Below are 25,077 nucleotides of genomic sequence, written 5' to 3' on the forward strand. Positions count from 1 at the left end.
GAGTGTATGTGGAGAGGGTGGCTCTGTTGAACAGCAGGGTAGATTAAAGACTGAGAAAACTAGGGGACTCACTAGACTAAGGCACAGATATGGGAAGGAGCGAGGCTGCAGGATGGGTTTTTCCTGTCTGGGTGAAGGATAACTCTGAACAGGCTCAAGACATTCTGAAAGGGGATAAAGAACCATTGGATTGATCTAACAGAGTGATGAGGTCCTCCAACAAGAATTTAGGGAATTAGGCAGAAAGTTAAAAAGCAGAACTTCCAGGTTACTCTCTATGTCACATGCTAGTGAGCAATAAATAGGAAGATAGTACTGTTATGGGCCAGAGGACCCCAAAATCCAGGAGCAATAGAAATTCACCAAGACAAACGGTTACTTAAACAAGAGTTATTTTTAATGTTCTTTAAACTTATAAACAGGATCAAACTTTAACTAATTACTATTAACTTAACCCAACTTAACCCCTTTCTAACTCTAAGTGCACGTATATGTAATGTGTGTGTAAGTTCAGAAAAGTTCTTTAATTCTCAGTCTAATCTCACTTCTCACTCCTCCAAGTTCACTGGTATCAGGCAATTCTTATACTGTGGACAGAATTTAATGTTTATGAATCTTCACCGGGCTTTAGTGCTTGAAAGGTAAATGATTACTGCTCAGGAAGGTTCTTGTTGGTTTTCAGAGAGAGATTTGTTGCTCATTGGACACAAACTGATTCCTTTAGATCAGTCACTTCAGTGTCTTGTCGAATAAATTTGCTCCAACAGGGTTTTCCAGATGATAACCTTTTTCTTTCTGGTCATCACAGAGTTTCTTTTTGTTTCCCTTATTTCAAGTGAAATATTATATAGCCAGCCATCTTGTCTTGTATGGACCACAAGGGCTTTGAACAGGCTGAACTAAGAATTCACAACCCATCTTGCCAGCTTGTCATGTTCCAGTCCCAGCTGCTGCTGTTAAACTGTAGAACTGAATTTTCTTTTTTTCTCCCTCTCTCTCTGAGAAAAACCACATGACTCTCTTAGAACAGCAAACAGCACTTAGACTGACCATGCCACTGGACACAATCTTCCGAGGCCGTTCATCTGTTGCTTTCCAAAACAATAATCCATTACTCCACACCATGTCCAATTAACACCTACTTGTGAAATCTCTATAGGCATTCTTCAAAGTTTTTTGCAAAGGCACTCGGAGCCTGGACTGTCTAGCTTGAGCCAACCTCTGCCATTTTAAATGAGATCGGTTTTGAAGTGTTTGTATGTGTGTGACCTAACTAAAAACCCCACAATCTATCCTCCAAAAATATATCTATACATAATATAAAATATAACATAATCTGTCACAGTACCACTGGGTGAAATGGTCAGTGTGGCGGTGAGCATAATGCTCTTTCAGTGCCAACAACCGAGGTTGGAATCCAGAGCCATCTGTAAAGACTTTGTATATTCTCTCTATCTCTGAATAGATTTCCTCCAGGCACTCCGGTTTCTTGAAATTGTAGGTTAATTGGTGAATTTGGGGAAGGGGCACGGGCTTCTGGGCCAGAAGTACCTGTTACCATGTTATAACAAAAATTTAAAATAGAATGCATGGTACAAAGGGAGGGCTTCAGGATCATTGGACTCTCTTTAAGGACAGATGTGACCTGCACAGCAAGGCCAGGTAACACCTCAACTGGAGGATGACCAATATCCTCACAGAGAGATTGGATTGTGTTACTTGGGATGACAGGAGTGTGAGAACCAGAGCAGTAGGTTAGCAAGTTGGGGATGAAGGGAAAGTAGAGGTAAGGTGAAGTCAGCCTTAAAGGAAAAAATAACGTCAAGTTATCAAGCAGGATTAACCCATGGGCCATTATATATTGGTATTATGAGTAAATCAAATCAATTTAGAGCCAAACGTAATGCATGAAACTGTAGGTTGTAGTCCAACCTGCCCATGTACCCAAAATATCCCACCCACACTCATCCTACATGCCTGTGTTTGGCCCATTTCCCTCTAAACCTTTCCTATCCTTGTATCTGTCCAATTTTTTAAAACCTGCCCCACCCAACCACCTCCTCTGCCAGCCCATCCATGCACACACCACCCTCTGTGTATAAATGTTACTCCTCAGCTTCCTGTTAATTCTCTGCCCCTCATCTAAAACCTATGTCCTCTGATTACTGATTCCCCTACTCTGGGCATAAACCTCTCTATCTATTCCTCTCATGATTTTATATACTGCTATGAGATCACCCCTCATACTCCTGTGCTCCAAGGAATAATGCCCTAGCCTGCTCAGCCTCTTCCTCAAGATTAGGCCCCTGAGTCCTGGTGACATCCTCGTAAATCTCTGCATTCTCTAGAGCTTAACAAGATCTTTCGATCAGCATGGTGACCAAAACTGAATGCAGTACTCCAAATGGGTCCTCACCAATGTCTCATATAACTGCAACATGACCAAACAACTTCCGACTCTTCGAAATACAACACCTCACATTCATTCCTCTGTATTCAACTCCATCAACCTTTCCTCTGCCTACCTGGCCAACTGATCAATAGCCTGCTGCAATTTCTGGCAACTGTCTTCACTGACAATTTAGTGTCATCCGCATAGTTCCTGATCATGCCATGTACATTTTCATGTCAATTATTGATATGGATGACAAATAGCAATGGGCCCAGCACTGAATCCTGTGGCACAGCTCTAGTCAAATTTTCTATCCAATCTGCTACCTCACCTTAGATCCCATGTAAACTAGCCTTCCAGAGCAGCCTGTTGTGCAGAACCTTATTCTTTTAAAAATATTTTTATTGATTTTAATAAAGAACTTATACAAACAAAAAAGGGTGCAATTCAATAAGATAATATAGACAGTTACACAAACTTAATAAGATAGTATAACACTAACATACATAAATTGTAAATCATATCCATAATTCATATTCTAAATAGTATATACCTTTTTTAGAAAAAAACTCTAATAATGCAAAAAGAGAAAAGAAAGAAGAAAATAGTAAAAGAGATAAACTCAAATCCCTTATCGAACCACATTGCCAAATGCTATATATGATTGGTATTAAAAAAAAAAGTTTAAAAAAATTAATATAAAAAACTTGGAAAAGTTACAAGTCAGAAAATTTAATTACATTGAAGTGAAATTAAAAAGTAAAATAGTGAGTCATAAATGAACCCCCCCCCCCAAATCTTCTGGAATCGTATCTGAATTATTAATTGAATAACTAATCTTATCCATATTCAAACAGGACATGATGTCATGCAACCACTGATCATGAGTAGGTGGGGCAACATCTTTCCATTTAAGTAAAATCACACACCTCATCAAAAGAGAGGAAAAATAGCACAACTCTGAACCAGAGATAAAGAAGAATCATTCCCTCCCATTGTACCGAAGAGGGCTACCAAAGAGTTCGCTGTTAAATCTATATTGAATATTTTTGATTGAGTATGGAACCTTGTTGAAGTCAATGAATACAACATCCACAATGCTGCCCTCATCAACTTTCTTGATCACACTAACAAAAATCTCAATCAACCTAGATTGTGATACTTATTTATTACTGTAACTTTTCACCATCTCTATTGTTGGTGTTGTAGTTGAATTCTTACCATCTAATTGAAGGATAATAGCCACTTAAATGTAAAAGGGAGTTTGCTTTGCCTTCACTTTCTTCTTTCAACTGGGATTTTGGACTCCAGCAACTTTGAAGCTGTTGACAGTATTTTTCCAGTTCATTAGGCTCTGGGCTAGAGTTGATGTGAAACGGAAGTATGCATCTGTGACAAGTAACTTGGCCGATTTTACTGTATCCTCTGTCTTTTCACAAAATTTGCTATGTTATTTGTATCAAAGTATAACAATCGCATTTGAAATACTGAATCAACTTATGAACAGTGGTTTATGTATAAGTCTATAGATAAACTAGCTGCTAAGTAAACCCAGGGCTTATTCAGGACTTCACCTTCGTACATAGGCTGCTTCCATTGTCTGGCCTCCAGAATCTGCATATTTTCAAGTGAAACCTTTCACTTCTACATTCATAATTTCCTCCCAGATTTAATGAGTACTCTATTATGAATTCTAGCCATTCTCTCTCATAGATTTAGAACCACCACTCATTTGTCTCCATAAATTCATCAAAAATTCTGAATTTGTCTTCAATGTGCAAGTAAAAACAGGATTTTATGGGTACTTCTCCAGCTAACCTCTCAAATGACTACATGCAATTCTTGCAGCATTTTATCATCTTTTGTACCTCATCAGTGGTCTTGCCTGAAGCAGATCCTTCAATGTATTTACTTACTCAAATGCTGTGTCAATGACTGTCTTTCCTGGACAAAGATGCACTTAGCCCAATGAGTCTGAGATGTGCAGCTTCCTGGCTGGATGCTAACATGAATTTTAATTTCAGAATTAAGCCTTGTTTTCCTCATGTTTCCTAAAGATTCCTTATCAGTCTGGACGTAAATCTGCCTCTCTTGGCTAACTTATGGACCACTTGAGCCCAATTATCAACATCAAGAGTTCTCTTATTCTGTTTAGTGTGATGTGACTCAACATCTGGCAGAGCTATCCTTGCATACATTAGACATTGGCCTTTTTGACCCCAATCTTAGCTGTCTGCATGGTATTAGCTATTTTCTGTCATCTGTGGTGAACAAGTATTTCTAAGACTGTTTGTTAATGAGTCCATTCAACAAAATTTAATATTGTTTCTTATCAATTATCTCAATACATTTCATTCAGAATGAAGAAGATTTTTTTTAACAAATCCCCGGAAACATTGAATCCCAACAATTTGTGTCAGGCCTGATAGTCATACAGGTACGGTACCCGGTATCTGGAACACTTGGGACCAGTCGTTTTTCAGTTTTTGTTTTTTTTCGGGTATCGGAACAATGGAACTAAGCAGCAGAATACCTGTATCAGGGGTTAAACAACAGCAACAAAAACTGCAGGCTTTTTGAGTGCTGACGTGATGCCACAAGTGAAAAATTCACATGAAATAATGTTTAGTACTTATCCAAAAAAAAACTTGATTTCTGGTTACAAAAGAAGATAAATGCAGCACCAAACACTAGATATTCTCCTTGATGGTTTTTCAAATGTTTCCTCCAGTGTCATCTGCCTCATTAACAATGAATTTTGTCTTTTGCCGCCTCTGGTCCCCGACACCTCTCCACTGCCACCACCAATCCCCAACACCTCCCCACCGCTGCTGCCGGTCCACGACTATGGTCCCCGCTCCTGGCCAGGAGCTCAAGGTCCCCACTCCTGCCCGGGAACCCGAGGCAACTTCGATGCAGATGGCATCGCAACCGATGTTGAGACTAGAGTCGCTGTCACCGACTCCGGCTGCAGCTGATGCTGAAGACTTGAACCCTGCTCCGTTTGGCATCTTTCCGGCTAGAAGCAAAGATTTCATTTTGTATCACAAAACTCTGTTGTTACCAAACTGGTGCCAACAGAGTGTCAGAGCCCTACATGAGCATATCAGGTGGTGAACTTTTTTCAACTTGTGAAGTCAAGTAGGTGCTAAAAAATATTGGCTTTTTGGACCTTTTTGTTTTTCGGAACTTCAGATATGGGGTACTTGTGTGACTTGTGATCATCTGGTCCATGAAGTGAACTTCATTCAATTTAAACTTTCATTTCTACATCTTATCTAAACCTGAATCTCTTGAAATCTGTTCCTTAAGACCCTCACCTTTCTGTCACAATCTATTATACCTTTTGCTGTAGTCTTTTCACTAAGAGCGTAAGCCTCTGTGCTTTTTAACTTGCTGCATACTGTATATCACAGTAGGTGGACTGTATATCACAATAGGTGGACTGTATATCACAGAAGGTGGTAATGGAGCTGCTGTGCTCAAGTTTGCCAGTAGCTGGTGGAGAATGCAGGTCAGAATCACACAAACATCCTTCCATGTGTCTCCAGCTACATATCCTACCCTGAGAAAGACAGCCGATATAATAAGAGACCCATCACACCCCAGACACACTCTCCTTTAGTTGGGAGAAGGATCAAAAGTATTAAATCACATACCAACTAGCTGAAAGAAAGCTGCTTCCCTGTAGCCATCAGGCTTCTGAATGAACCCCATATTAATGCCCTTATGCTGCCCTTGCTTTGTACTAATTAATCTTTATTTTTTTCGTTTTAACTCTATACTCTATAAATATGTCCTTTTCTTTTTTATATCAGTGCATGAATGTTTGAGTTGACATGTTAAATGGCTCACTTCTCAGGGCACCAGATATATGAAAAATAAACAAAATTTAAACTAATGTTGACAAGTTCTTCCATAGCCAGATCCACCCTTTTGTTGAAATTCTTCAAGCAAGATGCTGATTGCAAGAGGCATCGTCATCCACCAGTATCTCCCAAAGTTCCTACAACTGAGCTCAACTTACCAAAATCAGTTCTTGGCCTATACCAGATACTGGAACTGGGATATGGCCAGAAGTGTGAGCAAGCTTTCAGATGGCGAGCCAGAAATAGGGACATTTGTATGGGTGGAATGTGGCCAAGAACGAGGCCAAATATTGAATGCAGCAGGCTAAGACCTGGACAAGGTATGTGGACAGACCAAGGTCAAGACTAAGGTCAAATGTGTGAATGGAGCAAGCCAAGGTTGGGACCATGTGCATGGACAGAGTATGCAAGATTTATGGATAGATTGAAGTCAGATGTGTGGATGGAGTATTTCCAAAAATGGAGCCATATGTGTGGAGAGTGTGGTGAAGTACAGGAGAGTGGAAAACCTTGGGGAATGGGGACAAGACCATGATCAAGATTGTGAAGCAAAACCCAGAACATGACTGGAACATAGGAAGGCTTGTGGAGAGGGCTGAAGGAAAAGGGAAGGCAAGGAGCAGGTCAGAGACAAGGAGGATGTTGGGTATAAGAAAGTGGCGGTGAGAGAATATGTGGGAAGGGCACAGTGTGCACTATTAAGTATATTTATACATCTATTGTGTAACATCCTTAATATTACTTTTAAAACTTTTCTGTATATTTTTCCATTTATATTGCACAAGCAGGGTTTGTTACAGTTCACACACTCTTCTGCAAAATTACATCATTAACAAGTGGTGAGGAAAGTGTTAACTAACTAGTTGATATGGCTGACATATTGAGGGTTTTCTGCCAAGTGGCCATCACTTGAAAGCTAGAGAAGATCGCTGTTCAGAATAGTATTTTTCTTGCAGCTTTTCAGTTCCAAACATATATGGAAATAAATCACACCTGTTTTTCACTAAGTGTACGATTTAAATCTGCTGGAGGCTCTTTTCTCATCTCTATTATTATCAGTTCCATTTGCATGGCCACCACCGCTGTTCTCCATGAGCAACTATTGATGTGAATTTTTAATTTTCAGCTTTCATTTCTCTAGTAGTATTGCAGTGTAGTATTGTCTCTTCAAGCTTCCTTACAAATTTCTGGTATAACATCTTACCTCTCATTCTTCTACCTCGTAGATCTGTGTCAGGTCCTCCTCCATATTCTCTCCATTTCCATTTGGTCTCTATCTGGATTCAATATTATGACTCTAATCTCTCTCAGATATGTCAACAATGGTCATCTTTTATGATATTATGAATTGGTGCCTTGTTTCTTCATCGAAACTCCTCGTCTTGCTGCCAGTCTTCCTGCTTCTGTACTGGTATAAAAAATATGATTCACATTATTGGATTTGTGACATTCCTTTTCAAAGTCTGAATCCAGGCATTCATGCTATTTGTCCCAATATTTGCAAAATTTAAATTTACTTTCTCAGCTTCTGTTTGATGCATGAATAAAACCATGTTGTCCTCTATCAGATTCGTCAATCTTCCTTTTCATGGCTTTTTTTAAAAAAATTTTTATTTTTCACACTATAAACCATACTGACCAAAATACATTCAGACATTTTTCTCTTGAATATATACAGTGTTATTTTCTCCCCCTTTTCCCCCCTCCCTTCCCTCCCTCCCTCTCCCCCTTCCCATTTATTCAAAGTTCAATCGATAAGATACATTAAACCCATTAAACAATGTCGTCACTGAATAAAAATAAACAAGAAATTTTTGTCTTTTACTTTTATATACTGAGTCAGTTCATTTCGTTGTCTTCTCATTCTGTCATTTTAGGTGGTGGAGGTCCATGGTAGGATTTCTCTATTGCATTTCATGTATGGTTCCCATATTTGTTCAAATATTGTGATGTTATTTCTTAAATTATATGTTATTTTTTCTAATGGAATACATTTATTCATTTCTTTATACCATTGTTGTATTCTCAAGTAGTCTTCTAATTTCCAGGTTGACATAATACATTTTTTTGCTACAGCTAGGGCTATCATAATAAATCTTTTTTGTGCTCCATCCAAATAGAGTCCAAATACTTTATTTCTTATATTACTTAAAAGGAAGATCTCTGGGTTTTTTGGTATATTGCTTTTTGTGATTTTATTTAATATCTGGTTTAGATCTTCCCAAAATTTTTTCACTTTCTCACATGTCCAAATTGCATGTATTGTTGTTCCCATTTCCTTTTTACAGCGAAAACATCTATCTGATACTGTTGGGTCCCATTTATTTAACTTTTGGGGCGTGGTGTATAGCCTGTGTAACCAATTATATTGTATCATGTGTAACCTCGTGTTTATTGTATTTCTCATAGTTCCGGAGCATAGCTTTTCCCATGTTTCATTCTTTATCTTTATGTTTAGATCTTGTTCCCATTTTTGTTTGGGTTTACAGCTTGTTTCCTCATTCTCTTTCTCTTGCAGTTTGATGTACATGTTTGTTATAAATCTTTTAATTATCATTGTGTCTGTAATCACATATTCAAAATTGCTTCCTTCTGGTAACGGTCTTCACTCCATTAAGGACATCTTTAAGAGGCAGTGCCTCAAGAAAGTAGCCTCTATCACCAAGGACCCTCACTACCCAGGCTATGCCCTTTTCTCACTGCTACCATCAGGAAGGAGGTACAGGAGCCTGAAGACACACACTCAATATTACAAAAACAGCTTCTTCCCCTCTGCCATCAGATTTATGAACAGTCATTGAACCTTTGGTCACTACCTCAATTTTTCTCATTTTGGCACTTTTTAAAATAACATATTTACAAAATTTATAGTAAAGTTGTACCTTTTCTGCACCATACTGCTGCACAAAACAACACATTTTGTGGTGCATGTTCATGACAATAAACCTGATTCTGATAACACTTAGGAAAGATATCAAATTATTTATTCCATTTAAGGTCTGCCCCAATTTTTACAAGAAATAATGGATGGAGTCCATATGGGAATTATACCCTGGGGATACAATTCATGGCTTTGAAGTCCTCCAATATTTGACTTTCTTTGCCAAGTCAAGGTTTGCTTCTCTGAACAGACACTACCTCAATACTACATCCAGAATTCAGCATGCAATCCTGTCACAGATCGAGAGTCTCCCTTGTCTCTGAACATACAAATTGCCGCCAGCTACTTGCAGATCATACCCTAAGACAAGATAGTTGAATCTGATCTCCATCTCATCATTTGGAGGATCCCATATTTCTCAAAAGCTTTGAAAACTTCTTCCTGATCTCTGAGCTGTCCATCTCAATGAATAATCGTATACAATAGCTTTTTATCTTTTCCTCCATTTTCTTATTTGTAACTGCAACTAAATATTGATACTTGTCTGTAGGTGAGCCCCTGAGGCACTTTGTCTGCTTTATTTTTGTACACACTGGTCAGTGATACACCATCTAATGGAAGAAATCACTTGGCTACTTGTCTTGTTTTTAGTTTCATATGGAGTTATGTTTGTCTTTAAACTGTTAACACCCTGTTAACACCCAAAAGCTCTCTCAAACTTTGAGCACTGTCACCTTTGGGAAACTGTGTAACATTTCTCAAAAGCACATTCAAATAAAACCACACTTAAAGTTGATGTAATACTTTCAGGCTGCTTTCTGACGCAGTGGCTTGTTCTTTCTTTTAATAAATTATTCTTTCTCACAGTCCATGGGCTCTCAGCAGCTTGTGTACTGGTAACAGAGTGCCTGTAGTCGACTTAGAAGCCTGTACTGTACTCATCTTCTATCTTGATAATGGCCACTGACCTTTAACTCTTTGGATTCCGGCTATTTTTCACCTTTCTTAATATATACTCCAGACTGGATCCAAGGGTAAACTACAGTACGAACGCAAATATGAACCAGCTGGTGATTGAGTATACAACCACTCTTGTAAAATGAGGACACAGAGTATATACACTTGATGGTAGTCCCTGAAAAGAGTGACACAGAGTCCAAAGCGTTAAATTCAAATTTGTATTGCAATGAAATGGTATTAGATGATGTAACATTTGTCAATGTAAAGAAGGTCCAAGGTTCACTGAGGGACCCTAAAGTTCAAGTCTTCTTCTTCTCATTCACAAGGAAAACAGTCATTCCACATGAGAGCTCTCTTGTCATCACCACCGTACATTAAAATCCAGATTAAAATCATAGATCAAAGAGGTTCATATCTCATCAATTTTTAATTTGCTTATTTTAAAAGCATCCAATAATCATAAAATTATAGCAAATTCATATGCAAATTTGAAGAGAACCTACAAACCATGGGTTAGTATGTGACCTTCATTTCAAAATTGATTTTGGACTCTTTAGGCCAGTAAGTTTCCTGCAAAAAGTTTCTCCTTTGTACAGTACCTTACTTCGAGCTTTCTTCAAGGATAGCGATGTTCAGCAGTTTTTAAAGTAAACTGTGAACTCTATTGCATAGGTAAGTGATTCAAATTGGACACTGGACATTAACATTTTTTGTAATAGAATGATGAACCCATGAATTAAACTCAGAGTAAATAATTGACGAATACCCTTGTACAGTTTCTGTACAACAGAAATAAATCAAAGTATGAAAATTCTTGCAAATGTTAAGGAGAAATAGCCAAAATGGAAAAGGAGGAGGGTGACTATGAAATCAAAGGATGGGGTAAAAAATACATTAGAGAGTACGTATCTTAGCTTGGAAGTTCAATCAGTTTGAGTAGAGCTAAAATACTGAAAGGGCTAGAAAATTCTGATGTCTACGCCCTCAAATAACTGGGTGACTGTTAGAAGAGGGAAATGGAATAAGCAGACAATGCAGAGCACCTCTGTGGCCATTCCCCTCAGCAATAAATATACTGTTTGGATACTTTTGGAGGGGACAATCTACCAGGGACAAGCTTGTGGTGGTCACATCTCTGCTGCAGAGGCTGCCCCCTTAGCTCAGAAGGGAAGGAGAGAAGAAGAGGAGAGTTATGGTGATTAAGGACTTGTTGGTTAGATTAGTGGATAGGTGAATGAGACTGAATCTCCCAGATGGTATGTTGCCTCCCAGGTGCCATGGTCAGGGATGTCTCTGATCGAAGTCACAGCATTCAGGAGGGAGAGGGTAAGCAGCCAGATGTCATGGTCCACATGGGGAACAATGAATTAGATAGGAGTAGGGATGAGATCCTGATGAGGGAATATAGAGAGTTAGGTAAGAAGTTAAAAAGGAAGACCACAAGGGAAGTCATCTTGGGATTGCTGCCTATGTCATGTATCAGTGAGGGTAGGAATAGGAAGTTGTGGCAAAAATGACAGGTTGCGCCTGAACTGGAAAGATGGCCAGGTTTGATAGAGTTGTTGGGGAGGGTTTAAACTAGTTTGGCAGGGGGGTGGAAAACAGAATATGAGTGGAGAGAATAGGGCAGAAGTTCAGAAGCATGATGCTATGTTTTCTGAGTTTGTGAGGAAGGACAGGCAGGGGACAAAACATAAATGTAGCCAGTTGGAGGGTTTGGAATGTATCTATTTTAACACTAAACGAATTAGAAATAAAGGGGATGGATTTAGAGCATAGATCAGTATGTGGACTACGATGTTGTGGCCATTATAGAGACTTGGCTGGAGGAAGGGCAAGATTGGCTGATGTGGATACCAGGGTTCAGGTGTTTTAAAAGGAATAGGATGAGAGGTAAGAAAGGTGGGGAGTAGTATTACTGGTCAGGGATAGTATCATGGATATAGAAAGGGAGGAGGCTATAGAGTGAGTGCCCACTGAGTTGGTGTGGATGGAAGTCAGAAATAGGAAGGGAGCTATCACTTTGCTGGGAGTAGTCTATAGGCCCCCAAATAGCCCTCTGGATCATGAGGAGAAGATATGCAGACAGATTTTGGAATGATGAAGGAAATACAGGGTCCCTAATATTGACTGGCACCTCCTTACTGCAAGAGGGATAAATTGGGCTGAATTTGTCAGATATGTCTGAAAAGGATTCCTGAAATTGTATGAGGACCAGCCAATGAGAGGAGAGGCCATACTGAATCTAATTCTGGGTGATGAACCTGGTCATGTGGTGGACCTCTCAATGGGGGAGCATTTTGGTGAGAGTGACCACAACTCCCTGAGCTTTGGCATAGCAATGGAAAGGATAAAGGCAGACAAAATGGGAAAATGCTTAATTGGGGAAGGGCTAATTATGATGGGATGAGGCAGGAACTAGTGAGAGTAAATTGTAAACCGATTTTCAAGGGAGAAAGCTCAGAATTAATGTGGAGGAAGTTTAGAGACCACTTTTGCTGGGTTCAGGATAGGTTTGTCCCACTAGGACAAGGAAAAGATGGTAGGAAATGGCAACTATGGTTGAGAAAACAGATGAGGCAGGTAGAGGGAGAAAGAACCATATATTAGATATAGGATGCAGGAAACAGGATGGGCTCATGAGAAATACATGGAAGCCAGGAAGGAGCTTAATAAACAATTTAGGAGAGCTCAAAGGGGTCATGAGAAGGCCTTAGACTGTAGGATTGGGGTCCTCCAAGACGTTCAATGCATATCTGAAGAAAATAAGGACAACGAGAATGAAGGTGGGGCTGCTAAAAGATAAAGGAGGCAACATGTGCCTGGAGGTGGAGGAGGTTGCTTCAGTATTACAAGAGAAAAAGACCTTAATCAGGGCAAAGTCGGAATAGAACAGGCTTGTGTGCTGGAAAATATGGAGATTAAGGAATAGGAAGTTTTGGATCTTCTTAAAAACATCAAGACTGATAAGTCCCCAGGACCGGATGTGGTATACCCTCAGTTGCTGTAGGAAGCAAAAAAAGAGATAGCAGGGGTAGTAGTTATGATCTTTGAATCTTCTTTAACTGCAGGGGAGGTTCCAGAGGATTGGGGGATGGCAAATGTAGTCCCCTTATTTAAAGAAAAAGGTAATAGAAAGAATCCTGGAATTATGTCAGACTATTGAAGAGGATTCTTATGGATAGGATCTATGAGCATTTGGAGAAGTACAATCTACTCAAGGATACCATTGTGAAGTGAAGGTCATGCCTCATGAGCCTAATTGAGTTTTTTGAGAAAGTAACAAAAGAAACTGATGAGGGTAAGGTGGTAGATGTGGTCTACATGGATTTTAGCAAGGCATTTGACAAGGTCCTCCATGAGAGACTCGTTACGGGATCAATGGAACCTTGCCTGTGTGGATTAAAAATTGTCTTGCAGGTAGAAAGCAGAGAGTAGTAGTGGAAGGGAAATACTCTTCTTGCAAGTCAGTGACTTGTGGAGTATCACAAGGATCTGTTCTGGGACCCCCTGCTCTTTGTGATTTTTATAAATAACCTGGATGAAGAGGCAGAAGGATGGGTCAGGACGTTTGTGGATGATACAAAGGTTGGAGGAGTTGTGGATGGAGTTGAAGATTACAAGAAGATATTGACAGAATGCAGAGTTGGGCGGAAGAGGCAGATGGTGTTCAATCCAGACAAGTGTAAGGTGATACATTTGGAAGGACAAACCAGAAGGCTGAGTATAGGGTTAATGGTCGGTTACTTAAGAATGTGGATGAACAGAGGGACCTTGGGGTTCTATTCCATACATCCCTCAAGATCACAGGGGTAGTAGTTATCCTATTCCTAGGATAATTAAGAAGACCTATGGAATGCTAAGCTTCATTAATAGGGGGATTGAGTTCAGGTTATGTTGCAAATCTATAAATTTCTGGATAGGCCATGCTTATTGTGTACAGTTCTGGTCACCTCATTATAGGAAGGATGTGGAAGCTATGGAGATTTTCCAGGATGTTTCCTGGATTGGAAAATAAGTCTTATGAGGCAAGATTAGCAGAGCTGGTATTTTTCTTTTTGGCGTATAGAAGGATGAGAGGAGACCTCTATTGAGGTCTACAAGATTATGAGAGACATAGGCCCCAGCCTGTTTCCCAGGGCAGGAATGGTAAACACCAGAGGACAAAGTTAAGGGAGGGAAGTTTAGGGGAAACATCAGGGGTAAGTCTTCTATGCAGAAAGTTGTGGGAGCCTGGAATGCCTTGCGGGGGTTGATAGTGGAGACTGAAACATTAGGGGAATTTAAGATACTCCTAGACTGGCACATGGATGGAGGAAAAATAGAGGGTTATGGGGTAGGGAGGGTTTAGTCTTTATTTTATATAGAATATATGGGTCGACACACATTGAGGGCCAAAGGGCCTGTACTGAGCTGGAGTGTTCTATGTTCTAACAGTGATAATGTACCATCAATAATGAGTGCACAAACATCAAAATCCATAATACCAACTGGGAAATAGCTTCTTCCTGCAGGCTATGAGATTGGTTGATGGTATCCTGTAATCACGTCTCTTATAAATGAAAGTGAATAAATTATTCAAAAACATTTATGCTATTTATTTTATATTTTATGTATATATCTGATTATTATGTGCTGTGTGAGAAATGTATTAAGTATGTATGTGTATGAACTGTGATCTGGAGAAACACTATTTCATCTGATAGTATATGTCCAGACAGATAATAATAAACGTAAACTTGGGTATACACCAGTAGTTTTCAAACTGCCCCCTAAACTCACATTCTATCATAAGTATTCCCTATGCCATAAGTGCTCTGTGATTGGTAATGGATTACTTAAAGTGGTATGTGGGTGGGAAGGGAAGGTTGAGAACCACTGCACTAGACCCAATTGATACTGAAATATTTTGCTTGAGATAAATTGTTATTGTCCCATTTCCTTTGGAGTTATGAAACTGTGCACATAACAAGTCAATTAGGCATGATTAAAACAGTGGTTTTTATATGTTATATACCTGCAGTGAACTATCCATTTGAGTTTCACTATTTTGTGAATGATTAATTTTAAAAACATAGGAATCATCAAATTGTGTTAATGGATAGGAGATAGCTAAATGAGGTCAAAATGTTACTTTGATGTTTTGCATGTGATGTCAAACATAAACATTCCAATGAATGCATCTAAGAACCTTTTATTTAAACAAATTATGGAATGATGAGCTGAAGGGCATACATGAGTCCTACAAAAGAAAAATATATTTCTTACTAAATCACTGCTTAAAGTCTGTCTAAATCTGATCAAGCTCAAGATACTAGAATGGTCCATCTGCCAGCAGTTCATTTACAATCTTGCATGGCTTCATTTGCTGCTGATCTACATGCTCTGACATGACTTAACTTTTATGCTGTCTGACACAGGCACCAGGGAACCATGTTGTCGTAGAATTGCTGTTCAACTTTAATAGCTAATCTGCCAAAATCTCATAGCCTGGAGATCTAAACTCAATTTAACAAATGGTTTCTAGTGCATTTCTGCTTAAAAATTGAATGGTATATAAATTTTAATAATGTTTATTATTTTAGGATTTTCAGAACTCTATCGTCAGTTTGCAATACAGTATGGATGAAGAGAGGAAATTCATAAAAAAATACCTCATGCTAAATAGTTTGTCAGTGTTTCCATTAAAACATCTTTAATAATATTTAAGATGATTTTGAAGTTTCTCAGGAAGATTAAGGCTAGGCATATAATACTTCTTCATGTCTTATAAGCAACTATGGTGATCATTCTGACCGAGAGATTATTTCATTTTCATACCAGGCAACACAGAAAATATATTCGATAGCACTTTATGGACAATGTGTTTATGCACATAGTCCTGCTGTATCAAACCTAATCAGTGTTATAGGCAGGAGGAAATGTCTCGAAAAAGCTATGGGAACAGGAAGCACACATTGTCATGGTCATAGAGTTTGCTAGGTGTAAGATGCCAGATTAGTTGCTTACCATGAGTCAGAAGGAGAGAAACAGGAGCATATTTACAATATAGAGTTTGGCTCGACAGTTAATGAAGCATGAAAGATTTCTGTTGTGTTTGGTTTCCTGAGGTCGAAGCATCACAATTCACTTCTCAATAAACCTCAGTCTATAAATTAGGAGAGGGAGGCCTCTCAGGATCCTGTGGGTTCTTTGTTAATTTATCTAAGAAAATATTCTAAATGATGGGAGGAATTTGACACGTAGGGTCATGCAGTGCAATTCTTTCGACCCTACTCATTCATGCAGGTTATATTTGCCCACAATAGGACCCAATCCTTCTACACCTTTCCTATCTATATATCTATCCAAATGTCTTTTGAATATCATAATTGTACCTGTTTCTTTGGCTTCCTCTGGCAGCTCTTTACAGATATGGACTATCCTTTGAGTGAAAAAGTTGCTCCTCAGGTCCCTCTTTCATGTATCTCCTTTCACTGAGAATTGTGTACTCTTGGGGAAAAGACACTTTATTATGCCTCTCTTGATTTTATCTTTCTCTATAAGGTCTCCTCTCAGTCTCCAATGCTCCAAGAAATAACATTACTCTTCTTATTGATCGAATTATGAAAGCTATCTCTGATCTTCTGAAATCCAATCAGAAAATTTTATGCCTCAACTTCAGAGAAAATATTCCAAAGAGCGAGTGAAAAGACCAAAATGAGAATAAATGGGTCCAAACAGTAAATAAATACATCCTGCTCCTGCAATAATATAAATAAATAAACCTTATAGATACATCTTACCACAATAATCCTGATTATAAAAAATGTTCTCTGTAATACTGTTGTGATGTCATCAAAAAATGAAATAAATTTACTTTTAATTGGAATTACTGTGTTCTAATTTCAGAGCCATGGGAGATTGTGTCTGTTGTGGATCTGTTGTGCCAGCAGGCAAATTGAAGTGGGTCAAGGCTGGGTCAAATACAAAAGCATTTATTGTATTACAAGGTCTATTTCCAGATTTCAGTTTCAAATTTATTTAGTCTGAGTTGGGAATGAAGCATTTTATAATCAGTGTTGATGAATTGTTGTTATTTTTTTTAAGTTGGTGTTTCAAATCATCTTAGTTTTAATGCAAGGTTCATCCTTTTGTCCTAGCCAATTAAAAAATTTTAAAAAGCTAAGTATTTGCTTTTTAGTTCTTGATTAGAATGATTGGTGATTGAGAAAATTTATCTCGATGAAGCAGAATGCCAGGATCAAAAATGACTGCTTTGACACCAAGTACGATCTCTTCAAGGCCATTGGGGAAGCACCTCTCCAAGCTCCAGTCACAAGAGAACATCTCAGATACACAGCGATGATGGAACTTAAGCTATGCATAGTATCGCAGAGAACAAAACAATGCATGCAGTAGCCCAACACTCCCCAATTTTTGCCAAATAAGTTCTGTGTTCACTTTGAATAAGGAGCCAGCAGGGAAATTACAAACATATCAACTACTACACACACGTGAAACACAAAATTATGCAGATGCTCTGATTGTTGTTCAAACATAGAAATGCTAGAGATATATTGAAGAAGAGCTCAAGCCCAAATCATCGGTTATGTATCTTGACCTCCTATGGATGCTGCGTGACCTGCTGAGTACCTCCAGCATTTCTGTCTTCTAATTTCTACAGTCACTACTGCATCAGGTGTCACTAATACTAAGATCAAAATAGCCTTCCAGTGGGTAAACCTGTTCAAAGCGACTGACCCATTCCGGGACATGTCGTGAGAATCTGCACAGATGAGCTGGTGGACATATTCATTGAAATGTTTAATCTCTTCTGATGGCCACCATCATAGTACCAAAGAAAAGCACAGTAATAGGCTTAAATAACTGGTCATGACTCAGATCAACTTCAGCCCACCTGCCAGCCTTGACCCACTTCAATTTGCCTGCTGGCACAACAGATCCACAGCAGACACAATCTCCCCTGGCTCTGCAGTTGGCCTGCAACTCCTGGATGTAAGACTGCTGTTCCCTGACTACAGCTCTGCCTTCAGTAACATAGTCCCCAGCAAATCCGTTCACAAATTTCAATATCCAGCCTTCATAACTCCTGTCTGAAACTGGATCCTTGGCTTCCTGTCTCGTGGTCAACAATTAGTGAAAATGGATAACAACATATCCCACAATCAAACTCAACACTGGCACTCCTTGAGGATCTGTACCAAGTCTTCAACTATACTTTAATGACACCCACAACACCAACTTCTGCCACACCCACTATTCCAATTCCATCTTCAAATTTGCCGACAACGTCAGAGTGGTAACCCAGGTGTCAAAAAATGACAAGATGGAATACAGATTCAATGTCCAGTGATAGGGTGCCAAGATAATAACTTCACCCTCAAGTCAATAAGACAAAAGCAATAATGATGGGACAGAGACCACATCCATGTCCACATCAATGGCGCTGAAATGGAAAGAGTAAATAGCTTCAAGTTTTGAAGAATAAAATGACCTGGAACTAGTATGTTGACACAACAGTCAAAAATATAGACCAATGGCTCCTCTTTCTTAGATGACTAAGCATCTTCCTCTTGTCTCTCAACAACTTCTGTAGATGCACCATCAAAAGCAAACTTGCTGGATGTATCATGGTGTGGTATGGCAGCTGTTCTGCTCAAAATTGGAAGATGCTGCAGAAGGCGAATGAGTGCAGCTCAGAACATAATGCAAGTATCGCTAACCTCATGGAGTTCATCCTCATTTTCAACTACCTAAAGAAAGGCAGCCAAAAGTGTAAAAGATCCATCATACCTCGGACACACCCTCTTCTCACTCCTCTCGTCGAAGAGAAAACTCAAGATTGTGAAAGCGCAGACTGACAGGGTTAAAGATAGTTTTTTTTAATCCTAGCTAGTAACAGGCTCCTCAATTAACCCCACAACTTTACTATCCTTCTGCTTTGCTTACTTCTAAACAGTTTTATTTCCACTGTAACTCTATATTCTGTCAATTGTGCTGCAACCTGTTAATCTGCTCACAGATTAGGTATAATGTGATAAACTTAATGAGGAGCTTGGATGAATTTTTGCCTATTTATAATATAAGGATTAATTGAGGATACGTAAGTAAAACATGGAAGTCTGCAGACACTGTGGTTGAAATAGGTCAAACGGCGCACTTTATTTAGCAAAGATAAATATAGATAACTAACATTTCAGGCTAGAGCCCTTCATCAAATACATAATTTATGTTTATTGTTTAAATGTATATATTTTACTTTTATTAAAATATTAAACAATTTTTAAAATGCTTTAATTTCTGTATTTTAATCATCTTTGAATATGTCTTGAATTCAGACTTACAGAAAAAAATACGTTTGACAGCCAATTAAGTGGGGCTATGCTTAATTAGCTGTCAGTTAATTCATTTTTTTTATTTCTCTGTCACTGAAAACATTTTATTGTTCAAAATCTGGCTGCAAAGTAAATATGTACTCAACCTAAGTATCAGCAAGGAGAAGCAGCCTGCTTACTACTGGCATCAAAGCCCGGCACATTGTGTTAGGTCAGTGTCTAGTTTCAAAGTACTCCACGGGCTGCAGGGCACCAAGAAACATTTTGAAGATTATATGTCTTTTTTTTAGTACAAACATATAAATATAACTGATTCTTATTTATTTACCAGTTATAATGCAAGAGGTATGTTACTCTTTTACAGGAGATGGAACATATTCTGCAGAAGAATGCAGTGGCTTATATCAATCTATTCAAACCCGTTGTGGGAAATGGAAGCCTGAATGCTGTTGCATCACCTTCTCTTCAGCAACTGGCAACAGACATTATAAACACGGTATGTACCTTCACAGAGGTGTACATAACACATATGCAACAAATGATTGACAGTATCTATGATCTGTTTGCATTAATCGGACTGGTAACTATTTTAAGATCATAGCATAGCAACATATATTTTGTGAATGTGGTCAACTAACAGAATAAAAACTTTCCTTTTTTCCCCTCTTAAACATGTTTTCAATTTTATTTCTCTTTTTAATACGTATGCTTTATTTTCTTCCCACATGCATAATTTTTTCATTGCTGTTTTGTTTCCTGGATGATTTTTAAAGTTCTAATTTCAATGATTTTTAATTTGCTTGTCTTCCATTTCACTCCTTATTTATTTTTTAAATTATAATTGCTCAAAATGAGCTAAATATTAAAACCATGTAAGTGGGTGGTTGCAAAAATTAAAGGGAGCAAGGTGAAAGGAAATTAACTAATTAAGCCATCCAACAGTCAAAACAAATGGAATGCAAAACCAAAGATGTAATTTAGTCCATATACATCAACGAAATATGGAACATAATCATACAAAGGATTGAATTAATATAGGAAGATCTTGAAAGAACCCTACTATAAATTGTTTTAATGTTCTTACAATGAAGCTAAAGCTAAAAGGTTAAAATATAATGCTGAAATACATTAATATAAATCTAAAGAATATGCTGTCTTTATAATGCAATGATGATACCTCCTTTGAGATTATGATTTTAGATTAAATGAGATTAGAAAGGGTTCAGAAATGACCAACATCCAATCCAAGTGTAAAGCGGATGGGCTCTGAAGAACATTTGGAGAAGTTTATGATTAATAGTCTACAAAAAAGATTTTCAGAAGTAGGATGATCGTGTTATAAATAAATAAGTGTTTTCACTTTGGCTACTATCGGTGATAAGGACACAATATGTTCAAAATTGTGATTACTTTGAGTATTATTGAGTCTGAACTTTTATCTCAAATAATTTGCAAATGTTTGAATAAAAAATCAGTCAAAAGCCAATGCATCTGAGCAGTATTTTTGACTACATCAGAATTACTCTGCAATCATTGGGTAAATACATTTGAAATAACAAGAAATTATTTTGCAAAATTTTGACGAACTATTTGCTGACCATCTGGATCTGTTGTCTGCCTTCATGACAAGTCTTTCATCCTTTAGCTTTGAGACGAAGAGGAAAACCATTCTGTCTGTCATTTTTGTAAATTCCTTGAGTTATGAGCAATACACTGGAAGAAGATACCATGAGAGCTTGACCCTTAAAACCTATCCCCCTTTAAATATCTTATCTAATTCAAACTTCATTTTGAAACAAAAAATAGAATACTGCAAGAAATCACCATGTCAAGCAGTATCTGTAGAGGCATAAGGAGTAAATCAGCATTTCAGGTCAACATCCCGCATCAGGTATGAAGGAGGGCAGGAAGGATTCCCAGAATATAGCCTTACAGAAGAAGTGGTGAAGGGAGGAGGTATAGAATCATAGCCAATGGGTAACGATAGATGGAGGGAACCAGGTGGTGGGAGGGATGAACAAAGGGAGGAGAGAACTGGTGGACAGGAGAGAGTGTATGTTGGAGAAAAGCACTGAGGAAGTTGATTGCCTGAAATTGGAAAAATCAATATGAACCATTGGGATCTGCAGCCCCACTTGTCCATGCCGACCAACCGATTCCCATTTGCCTGCTAACTGTCCAAATCACTCCAAACCTTTCCTATCTATGTGCCTATCCAAATATCTTAAATGTTAAAATTATCCCTTCTACCATGCCTTCTGGCAGCACGTACCATAGATCAACCACCCTCTGTGTAAAGGAGGTATGCCTCAGGTCTATTTTACACCACTTTTTACCTTATTAATGGTGTTCACGATTTTATGACCCTTTATGACTCTTCCTACTTCAGGAAGAAAAGTCTTACCCTATCCAGCCTCACTTTGTTATTTATCCCTATGAGTATCAATAATATTCTTAAGAATCTCTTCTGCACCCTTTCCAACTTACTAATATCTTTCTTGTAGCTGAGTGATCAGAACTGAACAAAATACTGCAAAGCACACTCTCATCATCATATTGCACAATGTAAAATAATGCCCTGTCCTTTAATCATTGATGGAACCAATGAATGTAAGGATGCCATTCTGTCTACCCATGTCACCACTTTCAAGGAACTATATATTTACTGTATGCCCTTAATTCTGTCTGTTCTACAGCACTCCCCAGGGCCTTACCATTCACTGTGTAAGTCCTGCTCTTGTTTAACCTGGTGAAGTGCAATACCTTGCACTTGTCCAAATTAAATTCCATCTGTAATTGCTTTGTTCCCTTTCTATAGAATATAGAACAATAAAGGCCCTTTGGCCCTCGATGTTGTGCTGACCCATATATCCCTTCCTTAAAAAAAAACTACAAACCCCTTCCTACCCCATAACCCTCTATTTTTTCTTTCATCCATGTGCCTGACTAAGAGTATCTTAAATGCCCAATGTTTCAGCTTCCACCACCATCCTCGGCAAGGCATTCCAAGCACCCACAACTTTCTGTGTATAATACTTAGCCCTGATGTCTTCCCTACGTTTCCCTCCCTTAACTTTGTACATATGTCCTCTGGCATTTGTGGATCATGTCTGAGGAAATGAGTGCTGGATGTTCTCCCTATCTATGCCTTTCATAATCTTGTAGACCTCTATCAAATCTCCTCTCATCATTCTATGCTCCAAAGTGAAAAATCCCAGCTCTGCTAACCTTGCCTCATAAGACTTGTTTCCCAATCCAGGCAACATCCTGGTAAATCCCCTCTTCACTGTCTCCATAGCTTCCACATTCTTCCTATAATGAGGTGACCAGAACTGAACACAAAACTCTGTGTGGTCTTACTATCTCTACTCCTGAATTCAATGACCCTATTAAGGTATCCCAGCATCACAAAGGCTTTCCTCATTATCCTATCAACCTATGTGGCTACCTTGAACAAAGTGTGGATTTGCACCCCAAGGTCCCTCTGTTCATCCACTCTCTTAAGTAACCACCCAACAACCCTGTATTCAGCCTTCTGGTTTGTCCTTCCAAACTGCATTACCTCACACTTATCCGGATTGAAATCCATCTACACTTTTCTGCCCTCTTGTATCCTCTTGTAACCTTCAACAACATTCAGCTCCATGCAGAATTCCTCCAACCTTTGTATCATCTGCAAAATGACTTACCCATCCATCTGCCTCTTCATCCAGGACATTTATAAAAATCACAAAGAGGAGGGATCCCAGAGCAGATCCCTGTGAAACTCTACTAGTCACCAACCTCCTGGTAGAATACTTTCCTTCCTCTGCTACTTTCTGATTTCTTCCTACAAGCCAATTTTTTTTTCATACACCTAATTTTTCACTTATCCCGTGTCCCTTCACTTTCTGGATGAGTCTCTCATGGGGGACTTTGTCAAATGCATTGCTAAAATCCATGTAGATCACATCCATCAACCTACATTCATCAATTTTTTTGTTACCTCCTCAAGAAAAATCAGACTCATGAAGCACGACCTTCCCTTCACAAGGCCATGCTGACTATCCTTGAGTAGTACTTCTCCAAATGTCCATAAATCCTATCCTTGAGAATCCTCTCCATTACTTTACACACCACTAACTAAGACTTGATAGTTGGCGTCTCCTTACCAGGCAGTGATGCAACCAACCAGAATGCTCTCCACAGCACACCTATAGAATTTTACAAAGAGTCTTCAGTGGCATACCAAATTTCCTCAGATACCTCACAAAGTAGAGCTGCTAGCGAGCCTTCTTTGTGATTGAATCAACGTAGAGGCTCCAGGACAGATCCTCAGAGATGTTGACACCCAGGATTTGAAGTTTTTGACCCTGTCCACTACTGAGCCCTCGTTGAGGACTGGGCCATGTTCCCCTAACTTCCTTCTGAAATGCACAATCATCTCCTTGGTTTTGCTGATGTTGAGAGCAAGATTGTTGTCGTTACACCATTCAACAAGCTGATCTATCTCCCTCCTGTATGTTTCATCATTGCCATTTCCGATTCTTCTGACAAATGTGATGTCATTGGCAAACTTGTAGATGGCATTGGAATCGTGCCTGGCCACACAGTCATGGGTATGTAACGAGTAGAGCAGTGGGCTAAGCATGCATCCTTGGAGTGTGCCTTGTTTATAATCAGTGAGGAGGAGACATTGTTTCCAGTTCGTACTGATTGTGGTCTTTCAATGAGAATGTCAAGGATCTAGTTGGAGAGGGGGGTACAGAGGCCAAGAGTTTGTAGCTTCTTGACCAGCACTGATGGAACAATAGTATTGAAGGCTGAGCTGTTGTCAATAAAGAGCAGCCATATGTATGAATTGCTGTTTTCGAGGTGAACCAGAGCTGAGTGGAGAGCCAGTGATATTGCATCTGCTGTGGAGCAATTGAGACAATAGGTGAATTGTAGTGGGTCCAGATCTTTGCTTAGGTACGTGTTAATTCTATCCATGGCCAGCCTCTCAAAGCATTTCATCACAGTAGAAATTAGTTCTAGTGGGCAGTAGTCATTGAGGCAGCTCGCACTACTCTTCTTGGGGTACTGGGATGATTGATGCCCTTATGAAGCAGGTGGGAACCTCTGACTGCAACAATGAGAGGTTTAAAATGTCCAGAACACTCCAGCTAGTTAGTTAGTGCAGATTTTCAGTAGCTTGCCAGGTACGCCATCAGGACCTGTCACCTTACAAGTTTTCACCCTCTTGAATTATGTTCTGACGTCTCCCTCAGAGACAGATATCACAGGCTCCTCAGCCTTTTCAGGGATTCTGCATGATCTGAACCACTGTTTGGTTCTTCTTCTCATAGCGGGCATAGAAGGTTCAGCTGGGACTGAAAATCTCGTGAAATTTTGCTCGACATGCCAAGACTGCAGACAGAGCTGCTTGGTATGTAATTGCAAATGTAGAAATGTATGTCCTTAATTTCTTTTCATTGGAATGGATTCTCTCCTTTGCAGGAAATTGAATTGATTGGAAATGTGGCCTCTTAGGTTGTATATTTTTTCCAAATTAGACCACAGAGATGCATTTATCACAACCCCTAGCCTTCCTAGGTATTGGTTTCTGACAGTAGTAAATCACAAAAATCTGTAGACACTGTGGTTGAAATAAAAGCA

General features: G+C 38.9%; 1 protein-coding gene across 13 annotated transcripts in view; it reads left to right on the forward strand.

Annotated features, from left to right (window-relative positions):
- The window catches only part of LOC138742470 (inactive N-acetylated-alpha-linked acidic dipeptidase-like protein 2), a 658,708-nt gene that overhangs the window by 498,502 nt on the left and 135,129 nt on the right, over positions 1–25,077 (forward strand). For all 13 annotated transcript variants that reach the window (XM_069896945.1, XM_069896944.1, XM_069896943.1 and 10 more), the window contains one exon: positions 19,805–19,936. In XM_069896945.1, the coding sequence (XP_069753046.1) occupies positions 19,805–19,936 (132 nt within the window). The remainder of the gene's footprint in view (positions 1–19,804; positions 19,937–25,077) is intronic.

Source organism: Narcine bancroftii, chromosome 9 (assembly GCF_036971445.1).
Source record: "Narcine bancroftii isolate sNarBan1 chromosome 9, sNarBan1.hap1, whole genome shotgun sequence".
Taxonomy (NCBI): Eukaryota; Metazoa; Chordata; class Chondrichthyes; order Torpediniformes; family Narcinidae; genus Narcine; species Narcine bancroftii.